General features: G+C 66.2%; 6 protein-coding genes across 6 annotated transcripts in view; 4 read left to right on the top strand and 2 right to left on the bottom strand.

Annotated features, from left to right (window-relative positions):
* EMIHUDRAFT_448717 (hypothetical protein) overlaps positions 1–1,424 on the top strand; it is a gene marked incomplete at its 5' end in the record, with an annotated part of 2,788 nt that extends 1,364 nt beyond the window's left edge. The window contains 2 exons of the mRNA XM_005793557.1: positions 850–1,309; positions 1,361–1,424. Of these exons, the coding sequence (XP_005793614.1) occupies positions 850–1,081 (232 nt within the window). The 3' untranslated portion in view covers positions 1,082–1,309; positions 1,361–1,424. The remainder of the gene's footprint in view (positions 1–849; positions 1,310–1,360) is intronic.
* An 838-nt stretch (positions 1,425–2,262) lies between these two features.
* Positions 2,263–4,502, bottom strand: EMIHUDRAFT_351211 (hypothetical protein). The gene is made up of 7 exons (XM_005793556.1): positions 4,466–4,502; positions 4,057–4,303; positions 3,668–3,967; positions 3,285–3,555; positions 3,043–3,213; positions 2,840–2,968; positions 2,263–2,760 (listed from the first exon to the last, which is right to left on the bottom strand). The coding sequence occupies exons 2-7, from the start codon at positions 4,267–4,269 to the stop codon at positions 2,468–2,470; spliced, it is 1,377 nt and encodes a 458-aa protein (XP_005793613.1). The 5' UTR covers positions 4,270–4,303; positions 4,466–4,502; the 3' UTR covers positions 2,263–2,467.
* A 1,538-nt stretch (positions 4,503–6,040) lies between these two features.
* On the top strand, positions 6,041–8,155 carry EMIHUDRAFT_433266 (hypothetical protein; the record flags this gene model as incomplete). The annotated part of the gene is made up of 4 exons (XM_005793555.1): positions 6,041–7,025; positions 7,095–7,436; positions 7,510–7,875; positions 7,957–8,155. Coding segments are annotated over exons 1-4 (1,860 nt in total), but the record flags the coding sequence as incomplete, so codon positions are not given.
* A 99-nt stretch (positions 8,156–8,254) lies between these two features.
* Positions 8,255–9,197, top strand: EMIHUDRAFT_433265 (hypothetical protein). Its single transcript, XM_005793554.1, has one exon. The coding sequence runs from the start codon at positions 8,263–8,265 to the stop codon at positions 8,944–8,946; it is 684 nt and encodes a 227-aa protein (XP_005793611.1). The 5' UTR covers positions 8,255–8,262; the 3' UTR covers positions 8,947–9,197.
* Positions 9,198–9,963: 766 nt separating this feature from the next.
* Positions 9,964–11,246, top strand: EMIHUDRAFT_351206 (hypothetical protein; the record flags this gene model as incomplete). The annotated part of the gene is made up of 1 exon (XM_005793553.1): positions 9,964–11,246. A coding segment is annotated over one exon (486 nt), but the record flags the coding sequence as incomplete, so codon positions are not given.
* A 172-nt stretch (positions 11,247–11,418) lies between these two features.
* EMIHUDRAFT_199412 (hypothetical protein) lies at positions 11,419–11,808 on the bottom strand (the record flags this gene model as incomplete). Its single annotated transcript, XM_005793552.1, has 1 exon — positions 11,419–11,808. The coding sequence occupies one exon, from the start codon at positions 11,806–11,808 to the stop codon at positions 11,419–11,421; it is 390 nt and encodes a 129-aa protein (XP_005793609.1).
* Positions 11,809–13,225: the final 1,417 nt, after the last annotated feature.

Genomic DNA, 13,225 nt, shown 5'->3' with positions numbered 1-13,225 from the left:
CCGGGCCCTGGGTCCCCCGGGGGGGTGGCCTCCCCTTCTTCCCCCTTTTTTAAAAGGGTGGGTCCCGCCCCCATCAAGTTCCGAGGGGGTTCTTTTTTTTGAAGAACCCCTTAAAAACCCTTCGGGGGGGGGTCTCGGCCCTCCAAAAAGGGGAACTGCCCCCGCCCCCGGCCCCCCCTTCGGCCGGCTTCCAAAACGCCCAGGGATGCCCAAAATTTTCCCAACCCCCTTTTGGGGTATTCGCGGCCGTTCCAAAGGACTGGGGGTTCCAAAATGCCCCAAAATGCCCCAAAATCCCCCAAAATGCCCCAAAATCCCCCAAAATCCCCCAAAATCCCCCAAAAAAACCAGGGGGGGGGGGGCCCGTTTCCGCCTTTTTCCCACTTTAAAGCCCCCCCGGCCCCCCCCCCCCCCCGCCCTTCACCCCCTCACCCCCCCCCTCGCCTTTTCAGGCGGCTCCTCGTCCTCTTCACGGAGCAGTTTGGCTCCGACCCCTTCGGAATGATGAACCAGGCGCACACACGCACCTCCCCACACACCCCTCTCCACCTCCGACCCCCCCCCCCCACACACACACTTCTGCGCCAGGTCCTCCGCCACGTCGGCCTGCCAAGCTACAACTGGCCGGATGCCGTGCGAGTGCCAAACTCGACCAGGCGCGTGCGTGTGGGCCGAAAGGGGGGGGGGGCGGGGGCGGGGGCGTTACACTTCACTTCTGACCTCCTCTCGACCACCACCCCTCGGCCACACCCAGCAGCAGCACCCCTCCCCCCCCCACACCTCTGTCCGCAGAGAGCCGCCTCGCGCGAGGCTCGCTCCTCCCCGCATGCCTCCCCGCCCCCGCCGCAGGTGGACCTACTGCCTCGCGACTTCCAAAAGCGTCGCCCCAAAGCGCAAGCTCTCTGCCGCGTGGGAGGCTGCCCTCCGCCTCGCATACACGCCCGTCATCCGCCGCTTCAAGGAGGCGCTGCCGTGCCTGCATGCGCCGTGGCGCGAGGCGGACGGCGAGCATGCCGGCGAGGCGGCGGACAACAAGGAGACGGGCGCACACGAGGAGCTGCGGCGCAAGATGTGCCCCTGAAGCCCCTGAGGACGAGCCCCCCCCCCGCACCCCGGCACTACGCGACCCATGACGTAACCCCTCAGGGCATGCCTCCGTCAGGGGGCACAGGGGGCGCTCTTGGAGTCCGTGAATCACTGCGTGGGTGTGTCGGTGCGCACGTGTGCCCCGTGTCCGTGTGGTGTGTGTCACCCGCGGATCGACTGCCGAGTGCGCGTAACCGCAGAGAAGTGAGTGAGTGTCAGTCTCGCGTCTCGGACATCTGAGATCTGTGACAACTCGGTGTGACCTGTGACTGTAATAGCGACCTCTCTTTGTCGCACGATTCACACGTGCATGGCTCGAGCCTCTAGACTCGACATTCACACAGTAAAGAAGCGGATGGACCTCAGCAGCTACTGCGCAGGACAGTACAGGTACAGGTGCGCGAGGACCGACCTCTGACGAACACGATCGGGCATCAGCCGACTGACGTATATAGCGAGACTCACATGAAATCAAGCTGTTCCACATGCAAATATGGCGCGTCTCGAGGCGCACACTGGCAGAACACGCGCGCGCCCGCCTCGGGCCGACCGGCCCAGGCCCGCTCTACGAGACGAACGTTTGGATCTCCTCTGCGGAGAACCAAACGCCATCGCACCACGCCCCGCTCATCCGGTCGCCCTCGTAGTTCCAGGTAAGGCTGCTGTCGCGGCCTCCGCGCTGCGCATCGAGCTGCACCCGCGCGAGGCGGTGGACCGACCTCCGCTCAACGACGCCTGCCACATTGTGCAGCGCCCACGAGCGGATGGCGTCGCTCTCGAGGAGGTCGTCCATGGCTTTGAGCGGTGAGGGTGGTGTGGGGCCGCTGCTCGCCATATACGCAGCAACCAGGAGACGGGCGCGTGGCGATCGCTCGACCCCGCGCGTCAGCGGACTCTCTTGCTTCCTCTTTGCGGGGCTCTTCGTGGACTGGCGGATGGGCGACTCGCAAAGGAACTGCTCGATGAAGGTGGCCTCGTCAAAGATATTTCCCCGCTGGACGCGACGGATTTGCTCGTCGTCTTGGAACACAGCGGTGGCGGCGTGCTCGCAGCTGGTCTCGCGGGGGCGCTTGCGGAGGGGCGAGGCTGGCGATGCGAGCATGATGACTTGCCACCAAACCTAGTCTCGTGCCGATCTGGAGGTTCTTCTGATTTCTGCTTAGGTGCCCGCGAGTTGATCGAGTTGATCTCAGATACCGACAAGTTTCTCTCACTTCGCGCCTCGACACAAGCGGGAAACTCACGCATCACAGTACATCAAAATCCCAAAAAACGTAATGATACACGCACGCCGCCCAGTCCTCTGAGTCTCATCGCAACTTCGCAAGCACTACTCTGTGGCTGGCTGGCGCGCTTCCACCTCGAGCACTCTCTCTAGAGATCACTCCGTCACCTTGCAGGCCTTGCTCTTGCGGGGCGCCACCTCGAAGAGCTTGCACTCCTCCTCGAGCTTGCGGATGGTCGCGAGGTCGGCGTCGATCACGGTCGCATCGTCGTGCACCAGCACCACCACGCCGGGGCAGTCGAAGAGGTCGACGGTCAGCTTGAGGGGCATGCCCACCACAACGCTCTCGGTGATGGTCGTGAAGGAGGGCAGCGTCTTGATGGTCTCGAAGCCAGGCGTCGCCTGCACCTCCTCGCCCTCCTGGTACGAGACGAGCATCACGATGGTGCCTACGCACGGCCGCCCGCGCACGCGTCACGGCGCGGGTAGGCGGGTGCGCCCGGGGGCACCGGGACCGGGCCGCGCTGCCTGACGCCACGAACGGGCGAGGCACGGCCGGGAGGGCGTCGAAGGCGGCGCCGTCTACAAAGATGTCGAGGTTCGAGCGCACCTGGGTGATGCCGCCCGTGCAGCGGTCGGTGAGCGGCAGCCACGAGCCTGCGCACACGCCGGCGCGGATGTGTGAGCGACGCGCCCGGGTCTCCCACCCCCCGCCGCAACTGTGAGCGCGCCGCTGTGGCCGTGCACGCGGCAGTTGACCTCGACGAGGCAGGGCCCGTCCTTGGTCATCATGATCTCGTTGTGCGTCGCGCCGTTGGCGATGGCGAGCGCGTCGATGCAGCCGACCGTGTAATCGATGAGCACCTTTGCAACCGGGTCGTCGGACGGCACCGGGATCATGCCTAGGGAGGGGCCTGGGGCTGAGTGGCGGGGCAGGGCGGGGAGGAGGGAGGGTAAGGGGATGCGCGCGCGCCAAAGTAGACGAAGCCGCCGCCGTTCGCCTCGCGCTTGTCGTAGACCCACACAAACGTGGTCTTGTGCACGCCGTCGCGGGTGACGCAGTCGACGACGTACTCCTTGCCCTGAAGAAACTCCTGGCAGAGGACGGCGGCGCCCTGCGCGCCCAGCTTGCGCTGTCCGGTCATGAGGAGGTTGAAGTGCGCCTCCGCCTCGCCCATCGTCTTGCACAGCTTGACGCCGTCCGAGCCGCACGACTCGACCGGCTTGATGATGAGGGGCACCTCCTGCGGCCGCGAGGGAGTGGCGGCGATGATGGCGGCGGCGGCGGCGGCGGCGGCAGCGGCGGAGGGGGGAAGGGGAGCGCGGAGAAGCGCAGCGGGAGGGGTGTGGTGTGGCCTGCTCGCAGAAGGCCGCCACCTCTGAATTCCAAGCGGTGCCTTGCAGCTGGCGCACGCTGCGCAGGCCCGCCTCCTTGACCTTCTCCTGCTGGAACTTCTTGTCGCGCCGGTTCTCGAAGCCGCCCGAGGTGGAGTTGCCGCGCAGCCCGAGCAGCTCCGACAGGTTCTCCGTCACCTTGACGCCCGACTCGCCGCCGGCGATGATGTGCTCAAACTTGGCGTCCGCGGCGGTGGCGGCGTCGGAGATGGCCTTGCCGAGCGCGGCGAGCGTGCTGATTTCCGCCGAGGGGTAGCGGATCTGCAGGCAGCGGGCGTGGTGGCCAGGATTTGCGGTGGTGGTGGAAAGGGTCAGGGCGGCGGCGGGCGGGATCGGGTGCAGCTCAAAACCTGCGCGAAATACAGGTCATCGATGGCCGCGACCTCGTGCGGAATGTGCGATTCAAGCTCGCCGCACTCGTCCGTCCAAACGGCCAGAACCTTGAAGCCGCGGTAGTACGCCTCGGCTGACACGTGGGCGCCGGTGGAGTAGGGGTCGACGACACAGACGCAGACCTTCTCGTTTTCGGCCAGGCGCGGGCTGGTGGTCTTGTAGGCGTGCATCGGGGCGTCGGAGGAGCTGGGTGATGAAGCAGGTCTGCGGGGCGAGGGAGTGGAGGTGAGCGACCACAGATACATACATGAGTGGCGGTGGCGGTCTGATGGCGGGTGGCGGCGGTGTGGCGGCGGTGTGCCGGCGGTGGAGCAGAGGGACATTTGTGGCGGAGGGAGAGGGAGAACCACGACAAGAGGCACGGACCAACAGGCGCTGATGATGGCACAAAGGCAAGGGCTTTTGGTGGGGTACAGCGGGGGGTGTTACAGAAAGAAAAAATCAAGAGAAGCGGAATGACGGCTAGCGCATCACACACCTCTCCTTAAAATCCCTGTGTGATGGCGGCGTGCCGTCCTCCCATCCCTCCCTTGGCCTGTCTGTTTCTTTCTTTCTTTCTTAGAAGCGGAATCACCACTCTCAAAACAAGCTGCCGAGCCCAAATCACTGTGAGAGTCGTGATTTCTTGTTGGTCTTTAAAAATCTCTCTCCCACTCTCGACAAACAACCGTCTGCACGTCTCGCGCGCGCGTGAACAGGGCTCCAGGCCCCAAATTACGTGTGAGTGTTAGAGTTGTTTAGTATTGCTAAAAATCTCTCTCTCCACTCTCGAGGCTGTTACAGAAAGAAAAAATCCTCCCTTCTTCCTCTCCCGAGAGAAGCGGAATCACCACTCTCGAGGGCAGGGCGCATGTTCATCTCGCTTCTCACGGATCGCAGCGGTGTTGGTCAGATGCCGAGACTCGCCGTCGAGGCTCGGTCTACGGCTCTACTCGTACGAGTAGCTGCTAGCAGGCTGCCTAGCAAGCACCCTATACGTACGGCCCGCAAGGGGACAGATGCAGGGCAGCGCTCCGAATCGAGCCTCGCCCCCAATGAAGGAAAGATCTCGGAGTATCGAGGTATCGACCTCTGGCCAGTCATCAAGCCAGCCCCACTCTGAGGCCGCCATGAAGTCCACAGCGATCGCCATCTCGCTGGCCTCTCCGCAAGGCCTCCCGACCGCGTCGAACTCATCGACGCGGGCTCTCTCGGCTACGGGACCGGCCCCAGCTTCGGCTGAGTGAGGGCTGACAAGCTGCTGCCGAGCCCAAATCACTGCGAGAGTCGTGATCTGTGATCTGTGAGGTCCGCCCGCAGGCGTATTTTGTATACCGCCGGAGCCAGATGGCCGAAGGGGTGGACTGCTCAAGGGCCTCCTATTGTCCTTGGCCTTGCCTACTCAGCAACACTATGGCACCAGCTATGCACTTAAAATGCAATTACTATGCATTACAATGCAACGTATGCGGGAATGTGCATATAAATGCAATTGAATGCATCGAATGCATAATGCAACGAAATGCAATCACGCGCAGAATGCATCGAATGCATATGCAACGACTGCCCCACTTCAGGGCCGCTGTCAGGGGTGGTTACGGCTTACGCTCGTGCCAACCCTCGATCCGGGATCGCTGCGAGACTTCGGGCTCTGCGGAGTTACTCTCAGCCTCTTTCTCTTCGTCTTCGACTTCGGCCCCCCACCGCGCTTCACCGCCCCCTGCGCATGTCTTGTCGCCCTAGGGGCTCGGGCCCAGGCCTGAACTCCTCACTGCACTGTTGTAGGAAACTCCTTCTTGTGTTTGTATCCGCTTTCTCTCTTGTTTGTTGGTTATCAAAAATCTCAAGAGAAGAGAAGCTGGGGGCTGACAAGCTGTGCCGTGCCCAAATCACTGTCGGACCCTGCGGGTTTTCTTTTTCGCAAAGTGGGTCGCGTCCTGAAGCTCCTGCGAGCGGGCGCAGTCTGTGATCGTCAGACCCGCACATAACACGCATGGCGTCCCCATTGCCCGGCCCCGGCGTTGTGCCGGCGCTGCCGCTCCTCCAGGCCGCCGCCAAGGCGTGCGGCGAGCTCCCCACCCGCTCGCTCACGACGGCCCCTGGGCTCTCGTACCACCTCGACCTGACGGCCGACGGCATGAGCGCCGACGAGCTGCGCGACTTCTTCACAGCCGCCCTCGCCGCGTCGCGCAAGAAGGAGCCGATCGTCGAGACGGGCAACCGGTACGGCGTCTGCGACGACTTCCACCGCCTCAATGGCGAGCTGCTCATGCTCGAGTTCAAGCAGTCGCCGGCTTGGGCCGCGCTGTCAACCACCGACCAGGCGCGGGCCGAGGCCTTCCTCGGCATCGTGCTCTACAGCCCGGAGCTGCGCAGCCGCAACCCGCTCCACCCCAGCGTCCTCGATGCGTGCGTCATCGGCAACCTCCTCAACTTCCCAAAGCACGTCCTCGGGCTCCCGTTCGCCGCCTACGCCACCGACGGCAACGAGGCGCTCTCGCTGGTGCTCTACTCGTACCGGCAGCGAGCGGAGGCCGCGGGGGCGCCGCCTCCGCACCGCCTCCTCTATCTCGTCGACGGCCCCGACAGCGCGCCTCCGCCGCCCGACGCGGCCCGCTGCGCCCAGCGCCTCGGCATGCAGATGGAGGTGGCGGCGGGACTGGAGGCGCTGGGCGCGGCGCTGCGAGGAGGCGCACCCCCGTGCGCGGTTGTGGCGCCCTTTGGCTGCGAGCCGCTCGACGCCGCCTCCGCGCTCTGCTCCGATCGAGGGGTCGGCCTCCACCTGCTTGTGAGCGACAGCGAGTGGCGCGGCATCTTTGCGGCGCACGCGGAGCCGGTGCACTACGCGCTGCCCGCGGGCGTGACTTCGGTCTCGATCCAGGAGGGGATGATGCGGTGCGGCTACTCGCTCTACCGCGACGCGGAGCTGCGAGACCTGCACTTCGACGTCGCGCTCGCGTGGCAGACCGCGCCTAATTAGCAGTCAATTCGTAGTTAATTGGTACTTAATCAGTAGGTCGCGCTCGCGTGGCAGACCGCGTACCTCTCCCCGAACGAGGGAGGCTCGGGCGCGTCGACGCCGCTCTTTGTCGACTTTTGCGTGCTCATGCTCGGCTGGCGCGCTCTGCGCGGCATCGCGTCCGCCCCCGCGGCGGCGGCAGGCGGCGGCGGCGGCGCGTCGCTGCAGCCCACGCCCGCGCCCGCCGCCGCGCCGCAGCTGGCGGGCCTTCCCGAGGGAGGGGCGCCGTACGCCGAGATCCGCGGGTGGGCGGAGCGCTGTTTGGCGGACGAGGAGGTGGGGCGGGGGGCGCTCGAGGCGCAGCTGCTCGGCTTCCAGCGCCACTTTCTGGGCGGCATGGCGCGTACCGCTGCGGGCGGTGACGGGCTGCGTGGGCCCGCGCGTCTTCACGCCACCCGCGTGCGGCTCGTAGGACAAGCCGCTCGAGGTGATCACGACGGGGGGGGGCACCCGCTCGATCAACATCGCCTTTGAGGCGATCCTCCAGCGCGCCCGCGCGGAGAGGGGCTGCGGCGGAGGAGGCCGCAGCAGCCGCGCCGTTGGCGGCGGCGGGGTCGCCTCCTCCGCTGCCGCCGGCGGGCGGGTGCGAGTGCTGACCGGCAACCCTCACCTGGCGGTGGAGCGGGCGGAGCGGCGGTTTGGCTTCGAGCTCGTCCGGCTGTACGACTGCGGCACGCTCGACACGCGCCGGCTCGCCGTCGAGATTCGCGACCCGCGCGTGGTTGCTGTCTACAGCCAGACGCTGTCGTACACGGACGGCATCTCGGACGACCTCGAGGCGAGCCTCGGGGCGTGGCAGGGGGGGGGGGGGGGGGCGGGCTGCAGAGGGCGTCTCTCCACGCCGCGTGCGTGCTAGCAGGCGATCCTCGCGATAGTGGAGGCGGAGAACGAGCGGCGGAGCGGCGCCGGGCTGCCGCTCGTCACGCTCGTCAACGACTCGTGCCTCGCGTTTTGCGTGCTGGTGCACAACGACGGGCGAGGCGGGCGCGGCTGCCTACGGCTGCTCGACCTCGCCGGCGCGCGCTGCACCACGCCGCTCATCGTCACGCTCGACGCGCACAAGCACCTCGGCGTGGACAAGGGGGTCAGCTCGTGCGTCGGCTCGCCCGGTACCCTGAGCCACCTCGCGGGCTCCGTGCGAGTGGGCGCGCAGCCGACCAAGGGCATGCTCGTGCGCGCGCTGGCGGATCTGCTGCTGGTGGGCGTCGACGGCTACACGCGCATATACCGCGAGCTGGCCGAGCAGATGCGGCGGGTCGAGGCGGCGGTCGAGGCGGCGGGGCTCGCCGTCGTGCACCGCAGCCACCGTGCCGCCGGCTCGTCGGTGATCAGCGCCGAGGACCCGGCGGGCGTGCTGATGCGCAAGCTCAAGCGGCGGGGCCACTCCTTCGCCTCCCTCTTCAACCTCTACCCCTCCGACCCGGCCCGCTGCCAGTACGGCTGGTCGCTCTCGCTCACGCCGTACGCGCTGCGCGACCTCGGCGGCGCGGGCGGCGGCGCGACCGCCCTCGAGGTCTTCTTGCGCGATCTGGGCCGCGCCGCGGCGGAGGCGCGGGCGGCGGACTCGCGGCTGGCCACCCTCTTCTCGGCGAACTCGCTGCCGGGCATCCTGCTGCGCGGCGGCACGGAGGAGCTCTACCTCTTCACGCTGCTCTGGCGGCCGGGGCTCGGCCGCGCCGCCGCCTCGCTCGTCCTCCGCCGGCTCTTCACCGGGCTGCTCGACGCGGGCGTCGTGCGCTCGCGCAAGCGCGCCGACCCGCTGCGCGAGCTCGCGTGGCTGGCGGTGTGCGGCGTCCTTCTCGCCCTCGCCCTCGCCCTCGCCGTCTCTGCGCTCCTCTCGAGCAGCTAGGAGCACACGCAGTGGTGGAGCGGGCTCCCGCGCAGCAGGACGGCAGGGAGCGTGTGTGTCTGTGCCGGGTCGACGCGTCGACGGGAGTGATGAACAAGCACAAGGTGACAGGGGAAGGTGAAGTAAGCCCAGATGTGTGATGAATCAGTGATGTGGGACTCAGAAGACGGTCAGCGTCAGGTTTGTGTCGTGGCTGTGTCCTGTGTGTGATGTGTGAATAAATAGAGCAGTCATCTCCAGTAGGAGAGATGGGCGACGCACACGAACACAGAGGCACAGTGCGGTCCCCTCTATGCGGTCAGAAAGAAAGAAAACAGACAACCCAAGGGATCTATGCGGTCGCTGGAGCACTTACTGCAGGGCGCACGCAGGGGAAAAACTCTTTTCGCGTACCCGGGTACCCCCCCCCCCCGCCTCTGCTCTCTCCAGCCGCGCTCGCCGCCGCCGCCCTCGCCGCCGCCGCCCTCGGCCTCGCCTGTGTTCCTAACCGCCGCAAGAACATCACATGGGCGTGCTCCTGTCGCGCGAGCACGACCTCGACGCCGGCCGCTTTGACGTGCCGCCCTGGCCGCCCGAGCCTGCGGACCTCCGCTGGGCGTGCGACCTTTCTGAGTGGCAGCCGCGTGCGGCCGAGTGGGAGATGCTGCTCGGGTTGCTTCCTGCGTCAGACCGTGAGGCCGTCCATGCGATGGGGGCGGCGCTCGACCGGAAGCGTGCGCTCGTGAGCAGGCTCATGCAGCGGCGTGCCGCCAGCTTCGTGCTGGCCGTGCCAGACAGCGACGTCGTCATTCGCCGCACGAGGGCCGGCAAGCCCTTCGAGGCGGGCGAGTCTGCGGCGGCTCGGGCCGCTCACGGCGCGCCCAACTTCAACTTCAACGTGGCGCACGACGCTTGCCTCGTCGTCTTGGCTGCGGTCCCTAGATGCCGGACTCACATCCCGGTGTGCCATCGCTGGAGGGCGCGATCGAACAGAAGGTATCAAGCGGCCGCGTCACAAAGTCTCGCATGCGCGGCCGCACATTGCGCCTCTTGACGACGCAGCCTCTCGCCGCAGGCTGCGGACGCAGCGCTGCTGGTGGGAGTGGACGTCTGCTCGCCCTTCCGGCTGCGCGCTGGCGCGCCGGCGGAGTACGCCGGGCTGGTGAGCGCGTTCGAGGGCGTCCTGACGGCCGACGAGTGGGCGGCGGTAAGGGGAGAGGAGGCAGAGGGCGATGCGGACGACGCTGCCGCCTCTGCCGCAGGGGCTGCCGCAGGGGATGCGACAGGGGCTGCCGCGGGCGGGGAGGCGAGCGCGCTCCCCGCGGCGGAGGCGGTTTGCGTAACTCGCTTCCGCCGGCAGTGGTCGCGCAAGGAGGCGTACGTCAAGGCTCGCGGCGACGGGCTCGGCTTTGCACTCCGCCGCGTCGAGTTTTGCGATTGCCCGCCACCACGGCCGCCGGAGCCGGAGCAACAGCAGCCACAAACGCAACCACAACAGCAGCCGGAGCCGCCGAAGCCGCAGCCGCAGCCGCCGCAGCCGCCGCAGCCGCCGCAGCCGCCGCAGCCGCCGCAGCCGCAGCCGCCGCAGCTGGCGCAGTCACCGCAGTCACCGCAGCCGTCACTAGGACAGGGGCAGGGAGAGGGGCAGAAGGAGCCGGTGGCGCCGCGGCAGGCGCGGGGGATGGAGCCATCTCTGTCGGCGGCGGGGAGCGACCCGGATGGGGCGGAGGCCCCGCCCGAGTCCGCTGCCCCGCCTCTCCCTCTCTTCAGCCGCCTCTACCTGGACGAGCAGCTCTGCGACGAGTGGACCTGCTGGTCGCACGAGCTGCCGGGCGGGCACGTGGCCTCGGTGGTGCGGGGGCCGGTCGGCGCCGCGCAGGACGAGGAGGGTGCCTTCCGCGCCACGTTTGGCCACCCAGCCCTCCCCGCCGACGAGCTGGCGGCGAGGCTGGCGGCCCGCCCACCGCCCTTCGTGGCCGTCACCGTGCGCGATCTGGTGCCAGAGCACCGCCGAGCCGACTACGACGCGTCGGCCGCACCCGAGGGTGCGCCTTGGACGCCGCCGCCGCCGGCGGCGCAGAGAGGCGAGCCGGAGCCCTTGCCGGCGTGGGTCAATCCGGCCAACCGCGGCTCTGGGGCCGAGGTGGATGAGCTGTGCACCGTGAGCTGATGAGTGATGTGCGTATAGTGAGTGTGAGAGCACATAGCGCAGTGTACAGCACAGAGCAGTGTGCCTACCTATGTCTCACATGTCAAGTGAATCTTCAAGTGTCAACAGTCGTCCCCCTGAGCATGTATCAACCTAATGAACTTATGTGTTCACCTCGGATCTTAAGCGCACGAGATGTACTAATTATTCGACCTTGTGTCCGCATAAAATAAAACACCATCTCGTTCTCGACCCATGCTTGCCCGCACTACACACACGACTGGAGAGCCTAGACAGTCACGAAAAGACCCCGACGCACGTGCTCGCCCAAGCGGCGTTCCCTCTCAGCTCCCGCCCGGCGGCGGCGCGATCTGCTCCTCGAGACGCGGCGGCACGCAGATGCCATTGATCCTCACGACTGTCAGCGGCGCGCGCACGCCCTTCCATCTGCGATAGCCCTTGCGCCGCTTCTTTTTGAAGACAATCTCTTTGGACGCGAGCGCCTGCTCCTCGATGGTCGCCTCCACGTACGCCCCCTCCACGAGGGGCGCGCCAATGACGGTTGCCGACTTTGACCCGACCAACAGGACAGACTCGTTGCGGAACACCTCACCGACGTTGAAGCCGCGCATCTTCTCGACGGTTATTAGGTCGTCCACGGCAACCTTGTACTGCGTACCACCGAGCGACATGACGGCGAACCGGTCGGGTGGCGCGCCGGCTGGCGGAGGCATCGCCAGCACCTCTGGCTCGGGCGGCGGCGGCGGCGGTGGCGGCGGTGGCGGCGACGCGCCGGGCTGCCCCTCGGGCGCCCCGCACAGCGCGCGCCGGCCTAATCGCGGCGGAAGCGGCTGGCGCAGCAGGGGCAGCGACCGAAGCGAAGCAGGGGCTCCGAGGCGACATAGCGCGGCGAGCATGTTGTAGCGAGAGCGAGAAGCGAAAAAGAATTTGCGAGACGGCTAGCACGACGCTGCGCCTCCCTTGGGTTGTCTGTTTTCTTTCTTTTTGGGGCACGGCGAGCCTAGAAGCGAAAAAGATTGTTACAGCCACGAGGAGCGAAAAAGAAGACGCTGCGCAACACAAGCGATCCTCCCACACAGCAGAGTCACCGACGGATGATGACGCAAAGCGTCTCGAGATATATGCTGTCGCAATCGCCGCCTCGCGTCCACGCCTCCGCCCGGTCTCTTCTCCGAGCTGTCTCCGAGTTCGCCTACGATCCCTCCGGGCGGGAGAGAGAGAGCTAGAGAGCGAGAGAGAGCGAGAGAGAGCGAGCGAGAGAAAGAGAGAGAGAGAGAGAGAGAGAGAGAGAGAGAGAGAGAGAGAGAGAGAGAGAGAGAGAGGAGAGAGAGAGAGACTCTTCTCTCCGTTCCCTCCGGTGGCGAGGACGGCGACGCTGCGAGCATTTGTTGCGTGCGAAGAATACTCGCGAAGGAGAGAAAGCGAATCCGCAAAACTGTGAGTCCAAGGCTGCCGACTCCCGACTGCCGCTGCACTCCACAGTGCTCCAAGTGCAACAAGAACACAACGCACTCTCTCGCATTACAAGGGACACTCTGTCATGATGGGGAGACAAGACAGATCCAACGAGGATGAACAGCAGCCTCATAACCGCTGCCGCTCCCCCAGTCGAGCATTCATTCATTCATCGGGCAGCGCTCGTCTATCGAAAGAAGCGCCCCCGGGCGCATCTCAACTTCTCAAGCCAAGCGATCCCACGACAAGTGTCGGCGTAGAAGAGCGGCCTGATCGCGCACTACGACGCAGGTAAATAAAAATAAAAGTGCGACGAAATAAGGAAGTTATCACGCCCCAATACGCCGGCGGCTGGCTCGCGCGGAGCCCAAGCGAGAGAACACAATGTCCCGCAGGATATCCGCCACGCTCCTGCTGACCGCCACGCTCCTGTTGCTGCAAGCCGTGCCTCTCTCCGCTCACGGCGCAATGGTCCTGCCACCTCCGTGGCAGGACGTTGACGGCACATACTCTCAGGAGCGCGGCGATGGCTGGATGGGCAGCGGCGTCACTGGCTACCAGAATGACGGGGTGCTCGTTCCTGACGGCATTCCTGAGATTATTGGCGAGGAGCACGAGGGCAGGACGTGGTGCAACGCTGCGAATCGAGATTTCCCTGGCCAGTGCAGTTTTTAT

Source organism: Emiliania huxleyi, assembly GCF_000372725.1.
Source record: "Emiliania huxleyi CCMP1516 unplaced genomic scaffold EMIHUscaffold_10, whole genome shotgun sequence".
NCBI classification, from domain to species: domain Eukaryota; phylum Haptophyta; order Isochrysidales; family Noelaerhabdaceae; genus Emiliania; species Emiliania huxleyi.
This window is presented reverse-complemented; position numbering and strand designations above follow the sequence as displayed.

Bases quoted from the DNA above. Each gene is read 5' to 3' on its own strand.
- EMIHUDRAFT_351211 (XM_005793556.1), bottom strand. From the start codon at position 4,269: ATGCACGCCTACAAGACCACCAGCCCGCGCCTGGCCGAAAACGAGAAG. The intron at 3,556-3,667 runs GCCACACCACAC...TCGCGGCCGCAG, and splicing joins TGGCGGCCTTCTGCGAGCAG to GAGGTGCCCCTCATCATCAA. The intron at 3,214-3,284 runs GCGCGCGCGCAT...GCCCCTCCCTAG, and splicing joins CGGCGGCTTCGTCTACTTTG to GCATGATCCCGGTGCCGTCC.
- EMIHUDRAFT_433265 (XM_005793554.1), top strand. From the start codon at position 8,263: ATGCTCGTGCGCGCGCTGGCGGATCTGCTGCTGGTGGGCGTCGACGGC.